Source organism: Rhincodon typus, chromosome 17 (assembly GCF_021869965.1).
Source record: "Rhincodon typus isolate 14 chromosome 17, sRhiTyp1.1, whole genome shotgun sequence".
NCBI lineage: Eukaryota > Metazoa > Chordata > Chondrichthyes > Orectolobiformes > Rhincodontidae > Rhincodon > Rhincodon typus.
In genome coordinates this window covers 6965817-6976512 of record NC_063348.1, presented here as the reverse complement: position 1 = coordinate 6976512, position 10696 = coordinate 6965817, and the positions used below count along the sequence as shown (strand labels likewise).

Below are 10696 nucleotides of genomic sequence, written 5' to 3'. Positions count from 1 at the left end.
GGAGCAGGAAAGCTGACGTTTCGGGTCGGGACCCTTCTTCAGAAATTCCTGCTCCTCTGATGCTGCTTGGCCTGCTGTGTTCATCCAGCTCTACACCTTGTTATCTCAGATTGTCCAGCATCGGCAGTTCCTACTATCTGTTTTAAACATAAACCATTATTAATATGCCTGTGTCATTTATTGAACTTTTCAGAGCTAAATAAACGCTTCAGGTTTGTTCTAGCCCATGAAAGGTATAGATATCCCTTTATGTCTTATCCAGCAAATGTTGGTGTTGGGGTGGGTGGAGGCAGAAATTTCTTTTGACAAAACGTCATGTGCAGTCAGTACATAACAAACCTAAAACAAAGTACCTAATTGAGAACACAAGACCAGCAGCCACAAGCATGATATAAAAGCATTGAATACTTGCATGTCTATTCATCAGTTGGCATCACATGTTTTTAGCCCATGATGTGGAGGTGCCAGCATTGGACTGGAGTGGGGAAAATCAGAAGCCACACGCCACGAGCTTATAATCGAACAGGTTTAATTAAAACCACAAGCTTTCTGAGCGCTGCTCCTTCGTCACCTGACAAAGGACAGGCACTTCGAAAGCTTGTGATTTCAAATAAACCTTTAGCACGTGATCCTTTACTGCTTCGGTTCCAATTACAGGCCTCTTCCCCTTCACACAAATAGGCTGCTCTACAAGACACGAGGCCTCTTTTCATTGTCTCATCCATTTTGACACATTGATCAAGTTGGAAGTTAACATTATTGCGGTTTCTTCTCTTGCTCCCCAGAAGTTACCAGAAGGCAGAACTCATGAGAAAGAGCAGGTGCACTTGAAAGAAAGCTGAACCATTGGATATCTGATCAGCGTGGATGAGTTGGGCCGAAGGGTATGTTTCTATGCTGGACAGCTCTGACTCTGGTCACGGTGCCTATCCCTTCATATGAGGCACGACCTCTTTACACTACCTTTGGCAGATATCAACAATAATTCCCCATATAAGAGCATGATGTTTTTGATGTCCCAAAGCATTTCACAGCCAAATTATTTCTGAAGTGTGACTATTGCTAGTTGGTTAGCAGTGACACCAATTTACGTGGAGCAAAATCCAACAGGCAGCAAGGAGATAACTAACATCCACTTTTGGTTTTGTTCAACCAGGAAGAATTCCCTAACTTTCCTCTAAAAGTGCCTTGGAATCCTTTACATCCAGCCAAAGGGGCAGTAAAATACATTATTTGAAAGAAAGCACCCTGTGCTCAGCAGCAGTGTCTCAGCATCACACTGGAATTGACAAATTATATATTCAAGTCTTGGCATGGTGCTGAGAATGGTGTGCTACCCTTGAGCCAAGCTGACAGTTGTCATTAAGCAACTAGCTTGGAGAACAGATTACAAGATACTTGCTCTTCTCTATCTCATTGGTGGTATTGAATGAGCAGAACGATCATTTAAAGTTACACTGAATCCTCACTAATTGCACATTCCTGTGTCTGGGAATTTAAAACAAAAACAAACTCGAAACCTTTTGCAATGGTATTCAGAATGCCGCTTGTTTTTGCACGGCTTCCACACGTAGTATTTAGCAACATCTTCAGTATTCAGTACCGTGCTTCTTCTTTGTAATGCAATTCTTAGAAGTACTGAAAATTCCACTAAACCTTGGCCCCAACCAGCCAGTATAGTATCTAATGACTGCACATTTCAACCAGTGCAATGCTTGGCATAGACTCCACAGTAAATAGGATATTCTGAGCTGTTTACTGCATGTTATCTGCTCAGTGTTCTCTTTGAACAGGACATATTTCTCCCCCTCCATCCTCCACCCCCTTCTCACCTAAGGGGAAAGCACGTTGCAAAACGACAGAGGTCACAGGGCATGGCCATGCTTTGTAACACATTAGGTTCCTTGCTGCCCTTGGGCTGTACCCACCGACTGGCAAACTGCCCATTTTTCAGAACCAGTCGGTCAATTGGTGGAAATGCAATGTATTAAAGTGGACAGACTAATATTTGTGATCTCATCAACAGCAGCTTTCTGTATAAACTCTAGCTGTTCCGCGTCATTCAACGTCAACACGGTGTATCAAATTTCATTTCAATCACTTACATTTGTACAGTTTTTGAAAACAGAATGACAGTCGGCCTTCCACGCTCAATTAATTTGGCCAGCTATGGTTCTAGACTCATATCTGCAAAATAGCTATCATCTTTGAAAGCCTCTAATTTGCTTGATTCCAATAATAACCAACTGTGAAACTGTCGTCCGGCATGGACACATCCCCCTCGATCTCTATTTTTAAACTCAGACTTTTACATCAACACAACATAAATCTACAAGTCATGTGGCACTGCCCTTTAAATGGATCTGTTCAGAAAATATTTTGTATAATCAAGGGCTGCCATTTTTGTCGTCTGTTGGACCCAGTGGACAAACTATATTGCGCAGACAAGTGAATTTGTGCTGTGATTGAATATCCACCTGGAATAGTAAAGTGACTGGGAAGCACTGAATTTCTCTGCTCAGTAAACACGAGGCACCGCTAACAGTAGGTAATTTATCCATTTTTTTCCAGAAAAATGCATGAATAATGCTCCCTTCAAAAAGTTCTGTTAAACAGAAAACAAAGGCTGATTTGACACGGTTTCAAGAAATCCAGCATCCCCTATTCCACCTATCGTCTCATGTTTCTGCTACGAAATCCATTTATCTGAAGCCGAATAACAATTCTTCAATTTAGTTTCTCTTGCAATACAGAAAACAGACTTGATAGAGTAAATGGCAACAGCCAGGTCAGGATTGCTGAATCACCAAAACCAAAACATTTACAAGTCATTCCTAATATGTCAGCAAACAGTGAATGGCAGAGACAGGTCACGCAACATGAGGGGAGATGGGAATTAAATATTTAGAAAGCAATCAAATTGAACCCAGAGAAAGGAAGTGCTTGCACAATGCCTGCTAGTTTTACAACACGCCAGCACAGGCTGGCAATTTACTTATAGTCACACCTGTTATGCCACATGGATACATTATGATGCCGAAGGTAAACAGCCAAGTACAACGATGGAGGTCCACGCACCGTAAAACTGAATGAGTAAATGAAATGATTACATTTCAGTGCCTTTTTAATCCCTCTTCCCTAAGAGGTCAGCACAAATAGTCCACTAACATTATAAAATCAGAAAGAGAGCCAAGCAACAAAGTGCATTAATTTATAGTATGCTTGGTAAGATGGTAGGGAGATGAGGGACAGATACAGGAGAACTAAAATAGCTCAAATCACTAGTACCACTGAACTGGATGGTACAGGCGCTTTGAAAGCCAGAAAATTAAAAAAGTTTACTCAACCACATTCAAGGTTTACTTTGAAAAATGCCCTAACCCACTTTGCATGCCCATGTTCCGTGAGACTTATGCACTCCTGGAGCTGTTGTTCAACAACAATCCATTTCTATATAGCACCAAGATATCCAGAAGGTCCTCCACAAAAGTGACCATCAAACACAATGTGAGCCACACGGTAAAATTCAGACAGGTGAGTCAAAGGGTAGGTTGTAAAAAGCCTCTTAAAGATGACGTAAGAGTTGGAGGAGGCAAGGTTTAGGGAGAAGATTCTACATTCAGGCCTTGACAACTGCATGCACAGTTACTGATTGTGCAAGAATTCGAGGGCACACACAAGCATTGGAGGCTGAGTGGTGACCTTATAGAGGTTTATAAAATCATGAAGGGCATGAATAGGGTAAATAGCCAAGGTCTTTCCCCCGGGGTGGGGGGAAGTCCAAAACTAGAGGGCATAGGTTTAAGAAGAGAGGGGAAAGATTTAAAAAGGGACCTGAGGTGTAACTTTTTCACACAGAGGGTGCTGTGTGAATGGAATGAGCTGCCAGAGGAGGTGGTGGATGCAGGTACAATTATTACATTTAAATAGCATCTCAGTGGGTATATGAATAAGAAGGGTTTCAGAGGGATATGGGCCAAATGCTGGCAAATGGGACTAGATCAGTTTAGAAATATTTGGTCGGCATGGACGAGTTGGACCAAAAGTTCTGTTTCCACGCTGTGTGACATGTTTACTGGCTGGTAAACAATAACCTTTGCCAATAAAGGCTCATTCAAAACAACCTCATGATTGAATCAAAAAGAACTGTGCTTCAATACACATTTTAGACTGTGGTACAAATCCCAAAAGAAATCTTTCTGCCTGTAAGCATGCAGTGCCCGTGTCTGGTTGCAGATTGAGAATACAACCAAGTGGTCAGCAGGGGCCTATCAGATCAAAGAATCAAACTGCACGACAAATTTTACAGGTGACCATTCAAAACTGAAAAACGTAGGTGGCACCAAAAACCATAAGCACACAAAATGCTGTATTTGAACAGAAAAGTATAGCTACAAAGCATTCAAATAAGAATACCTCTTCCCAGGTCTACCTTTCAATCAGGAAGCAAACTAGTAAAGCTACAATGATAATGCAGGGTTATCTGATCCCGTTTGGGGTCTGCGTGAAATCCTGACCATGATGGGTGTCTGTATTCTGTTTATTCAGATCACACCACCTGGAAAGAGTGTGATATCAACATCATCGTAGCTGTAATGCTCAAGAGTTTGGTGATGGAGCTAGCCTCGTGAAGAAAGGTATCACTGCAACAAGGCCTTTTGCATCACCCCAATACTGTCTAGGGTATGTCCAATCAGAAAAAGAAAATGGACTATCTAATCCAGTAAATTACTGCACAGTGTTGCCTAGCAAAATCTCAAAATGCCCTACTTAACATCATTGTGACAGCACCATCACCACAGAACTGCAGAAAGCAAGATTTTATTCACTTATAACCCATTCACTTAAACACACAGTTAAAATTCTTATTGCAACAAATGCATCCTTTTAGGAACTCCCCTTTTCTAAGACTGTTTCAAATGTAAAACAACCGCATTTCAGAATTCCACCATTTTATATCAGTAGCAGATCCTCTGCTACCTTTCCTTTACAATAAATCCCCTTCACTGACCTATTAGCATGTACAGCTTCAACACCATCCTCAAAGCACATCATTTGGACAAATGATACAGGGGTAGCGATTGTAACAAGGTCAGTCCGAGAATATGAGTTCCACGATTAGAACAGATTAACAGCCCCAGTCAGGGAGCCCTGGCTGACTATCCAGATCTGCCTGATCAGAGATACTGACACACTGATAGTTGATTCTGAACAGGTAGTACTGAAATCAAGGACTGTTTGTGTGTAATTAAAGGGTGACTTGGTGACAGGATACTGGCCTCTGTGGAGTTATTTAAACAGGCACATTCAAGAAATCTAGGTTCTAGCTTCCAAATCAGAAGCATCTAGGAAGATGCTGCCTAATGAAAATGCTTTATTTAAAAAAAAAGTGTGCTTTGCTGCAAAAATACCTTGCTCATGATTTAGCTGGCCACTAGCTGACAATGCAGAAGTACATTTGTATCCAGCTGAATATGCTGAAATATATCATCTGCTATAAAGTTTTGGCTAATAAAACATGGTAGGAGCAGCTAAATCATACTGAATACATATGATAAGGGAAAAATAATATGTCCTGGCTCAAGTTCTGTAAACAGATTAACAGTCTCAATTTCTTCTACACAGCACATTAATTTTAACCCAGGCTAAAAACATTATCACACCAAGAAATTTCTTATTATATGTCTGGAAAACAGATTAACAAGATTTCCGCAAACTTAAAATACATCAATCGTGGCAAACTGATTTTCTCAGAGAAGTATTCATTCACTGTTGAAACCATGGCTTTCTACATTGCAAATGATTATACTTCAATGTTTTGTCGGCTGTAGAGACCATTTTAGAACAGACTGAAGGGTGCTGCACAAACACTTTTTTTTAAAAACAGTACAATGAATAATGAACATGCTTTCATACTACAATTATACAGTAATCTGAATCTATGAAGGCACGAGGATTAAAGGTTTGTTAAGAATGCTGAAAAAGAGGAGAACTGAAAGTATTTTCCAAAGTTGAAAATGAGAAGGTTGAATCATTGCGTTTTTTTTCAAAACTAGATGAAGGATAAAAGAGCTGGAATAACTAAGTTATCAGTCAAGGTCAGTGTAAAGGATCAAGAGTCAACCAGCATTGTTCAAAACAGAGATGAACAGCTGTTGTGACAGAGTGTTAGTGACCCTACCTCTGGACAATACGTTCTGCTTTCAGGTCCCACCTGCCCAGATATATGTGTCATAACAGGTCTGAACGGGTAAGATTAAATACATAAATGGAGAAGAGATGGAGGATGTTGTGATCCTTTCCCCCGTAATTAAACAGGAGACTATTTAGTCTGCTCCACTATTCAACCAGATCACGACCGATATATGGTCATCATTGTTTACCCACACATAGATTTCATAAGAAATATGGATCAATTTATTTTGTTTAAAAACTGATTTAAGTCTTGAACTATTTAAAAGACCCAGCAGCCGCAGTCTTTTGCAGATCTCAATTGTCTGTGTAAAGTGCTGTCTGATCTCACTCCTGAATGTTCTAACTTTAATTTTTAAGATTATATCCTCTTGTTATGGATTCTATCATAGGAAATGGACTCCCTTGGTATTTCTGCGGTCAGGAACACAGGGTCACATTCTCAGAATAAAAGGAGTTGGCCATTTAGGATCACAATTTCAAAAAATGCCTCAACTCCACAGTCATTATCTTTGAACTTCTCTGCTTGAGAAAGCTGTGAATGTTCAGTCATTGGGCAAAATCAAAACAGAAGTCAAGAGAGTTTTGGCTAGAAACGGAATTAAGAAATGGTGCAACAAGTTGGATTTGTAGTAGAAGACATGGTCTAGTTGATTAGTGGAGAGGATTGGTAGGGGCAAATAGTCTACTCCTGTTTCTAGTCCTTATAATGTCCATATGGTCCTTGAATCCCTTAATGTTGTAAAGACTTTTTTTTAAATTCACTCATGGGCTGTGTATGTCAAATGCTGGTCCAGCCAAAATCACCCATTCCTAGTTGCCCTTGAGGTGGTGGTTGATTAGATCACCACTCAGCCTTCAAGTCACGTTAATGCGTTCTCTTTTAATAATTTAAAAAACTTTATGCCTCACCATTAGGCTTGTGAATTTACACTCTCCTCCTAAAATCATGACACCCTTCCTGATGTGTTTTGCCAAAATTGAATGCTGCAAGGAGGTCTGCCCAAGGCTACGAACAACTGAAACAGGGGATGTTTTCCCCCTTTTTATTCCAATCCCCTCGAACAACAGTAATCAATGAGGTGACAATAAATCATTTATGAAGCACCACCATAAAAAAGATTTATGTTTAACGAGACCAAACGTACAAATTAACAAAATGACAGTAATATTGACACTGCAGCCACGATGCTATCGATGACAATCGAACATTTCTAGCCTACACACAATAGCAACCATAACAAATTCAGAACGTTAGAAAATCTCTTTCCCACCAGCTGACCATTCATTACATCTCCCCATTAGTTAATTTATATTAAGTTAATTGGTTAACAATATTCATCTACACCAGGACAGTCCACCAGCATTCTAGTTTGCACTTCTACAAACCTAATTCAATAATAACACTGGCTACATTTAATGAGGCCATAAGTCATGTATATTGTACCAAACTAGGTAGAATTGGATAGAGTATAATAAATCTGTAACTCAATCAAGATTTATGTGAATTCAGGGCAGTTGGACGCAGTCAAGATGCAGATCCAAAATCTCACGGAACGCCTGAACAAGTAACTGACTGGCTAGTAAACCCTAAGAACAAACCTTAGCTTGTTTAAGGAAGGACGTTACAACTTCATAACCGTGATTCTATACATTTCACTAATTTGATAAGGATAAACACTGTTTACACATAACCATGTTCGCATTAACAGGCAGATATGGTCCCCGTACGGCAAAGGACACTGACAGAGGGCCCTGTCTGTCCTCTCAGTTAGGGAAAGATCTCACATTAGTGCCAAACAGGCAAGGAAGTCTCCAACACACATCCTTCAACAACATTGTTTGTGTAGTTGCAGTTGTGCGCGCCAGGGAACAACAGCTTCAAAACAGCTTGGGAAGCGTCCCCGCAAAGATGAGAGGCGCTACCTCAAGCAAGTGGTGTTGTTGTTTGCATTCCTTCCCTTCCGTGCAGGAACAGCTTCCTTCCTACGCCGGTGGCTCTCGGGGCCGGGGTGGGGGGTGTCTCCGGGCTGTTTGTGTTTTCTTTCCTTAAGGGAGAGAGAAGCGAGCACTTACCGAGACAAGCTCCGCTGGCCAGGGCACAGGCTGTCAGCGCTCCGGCCGATGCGCCGTAGATGTTGCTGGCGTTGTGGACCAGCTGCGGAGCGTGTTCCAACAGGCAACTGGCAACGCCGATATGGTAAATGCCCAGGAACCCGCAGCCGGCGAACGAGATGCTCCAGGAGGTCGAGTCTTCGGGAAGCAGCATCTCACTCAACAGCGTATTCGCGGGACAAGACAAGGAACCGCTCTGCTTCACATTTTCCAGCAGCCTCCTCTCTGCTTCCACCCCGCTGTCTCTTCTGTTTTCCTCTGTCCTCTGTTCCAATCAGCTCTGCTGTACACCCAGACTGACAACAACTTCTCCCCACCCCTCTACCAATCACTGTTACCGCCCCTCCCTGAAATCCTGTCAGCCAACAACCATTTCTACTTACAGAGCACTTGGAACCCACAGTGCAATGATCCAAGTCACTTTGCAGCAATATTACATCGTTTTGTTTTAATTCATTCATTCATTCATTCACAAGATGAGGGTGTCACTGGCCAGGCTGGCATGTGTTACCCATCCTTAATTGCCCAGAGGCAACCACTTTGCTATCACAGCGAGGCCAGACCGGGCAAAGTTAGCAGTTTCCCTTCCTGAAAGGACATCAGTGATCCGGCTGGGTTTTCACCACAATCGACAATGGATTCATGGACTTTTAACTCCAGATTCTTTATTGAATTCAAATTCCAACATCTGGCATGGCGGGATTCGAACGCAGATCCCCAGAACATTACCTGGGTCTCTGCATTAGCAGTCTAGCAATAATACCACTAGGCTGCTCTCCCCACTGGAACCTAATACACAGATCCCATATCACTTCACAAAGGTGTTACAAAGCAGAATTGTACATTCAGCTCCCTATATAGATATTATCATCTTTGGGTATTTCTGGACGAACAACTGAACAGAAAATTGAAAGGACTACTGTGCAAGGAATGAGCAGATTTCCCACGCCTGGATTTAGCAAGCCCAACAGACTCATTGTGTGCTGTGGCTATTCTGTGGCCAAAGGCATGGGTAGATTCCAAGGTTGAAGGAGGAAATTGGGCAGGAAAAACATTCCAGACTTTACGGGTAGGAGTCCAATACAGAAAGGATTAAAATCGGAAGTGGCCAAGAGGTTAAAATTGGACGTGAGTGAGGGTATCTCCCAGGACTGTAGATAAATTCTTGCTAAGTTCGTTTCTCTTCCATGTGACTCATGACATACTTCTATCCAACCTGTTTAAAGTGAAACTTATTTAAAAAGAAATTATCATTCCTTCCTCATTTTGTCGTACGCATATTTCCTCTCATGAAGTTGCTGACACAGAGGGACAGTTGACTCCACAGCTCCTAACTTCGTTCCAGGTGCTTGATTTCAATGCCAGCTGCCAAGTAAGCAATGACACAGATATTGCACTTGGACTGATAGCAATCTGCGTGTTTAATCACCATTACCACCAAACTCACAGCAATTTCCGCAGGCCACGCAAGTGCAAAAGTCTGGAAGGAGACGTGAATCTATGCTCCTCCCCAGAGTGCAATGAGCAATCTATGCATTAGCTGAAACTCCCTCCCTGTTACACCGAACAAAAACAAAAATCTTGGAAAACTTGCCACTTGTTCAGTGAAGTGTAACTGTCACACAACCATTTGAGCACACTACGTTGCACAATTCTAGCTTCCCGTACAGCTCCTTTACGAGACTTTCACGATTCCCACAGTCGGCCCAGTTAGGTGCTAAGATCAGGAATTCTCTCTCTACACTTCCTTTTTTTCTCTCGCCCTTGGGACACCCAAAATTCTACTACTTATTCAAGCTTTTAAGCGGTCACCTTCCTTTGGCCGAACGTCAAGATGCACCTTGAGACATTTATCTACATTAAGATCCAAACCTTCAAAACACTAATAACTAGTTTGTTGGTTCTTACGACTGAGCATTTCACATCTATACCAGTTAGGTAGATATGGGTAGTAACCAATAGACTGTGTAATATCGCTTATGTTTTGAAAACTTGGCTGAATACCTGTTCAGATTTGAGAAAATAAGGTAGCTGAACTTTCAAAATATGTTTTCAAGTGACTGTATCAACACTTATCAGCAGGCATTTCAGGTTATTCCACGGCCTCACCCCTCCCTATCTCTGTATCCTCCACCACAACCATCTGGAGGATTTGTTTTTCTAACAGTGGCATTTGTGTACAAACCATAAACTTGATTTCACGTACAACCAGATCCAATATTTGCGAGTCAGTTACAACCTTTTTTTTAAAAAAAGAAATATCATTAATGGAGTACAGGTTACACTGGCCAGGCCAGTATTTATTACCCATCCCTAACTGCCCTCGAAAATAGTAGTGAACTGGCTTCTTGAACTGGTGCAATTCACGTACTATAAACACACCCACACT

General features: G+C 41.6%; 1 protein-coding gene across 1 annotated transcript in view; it reads right to left on the bottom strand.

The window, feature by feature from the left end:
* The window catches only part of LOC109926498 (patatin-like phospholipase domain-containing protein 2), a 52331-nt gene extending 43781 nt beyond the window's left edge, over positions 1–8550 (bottom strand). The window contains exon 1 of the mRNA XM_048607287.1: positions 8269–8550. Within this exon, the coding sequence (XP_048463244.1) occupies positions 8269–8461 (193 nt within the window). The 5' untranslated portion in view covers positions 8462–8550. The remainder of the gene's footprint in view (positions 1–8268) is intronic.
* Positions 8551–10696: the final 2146 nt, after the last annotated feature.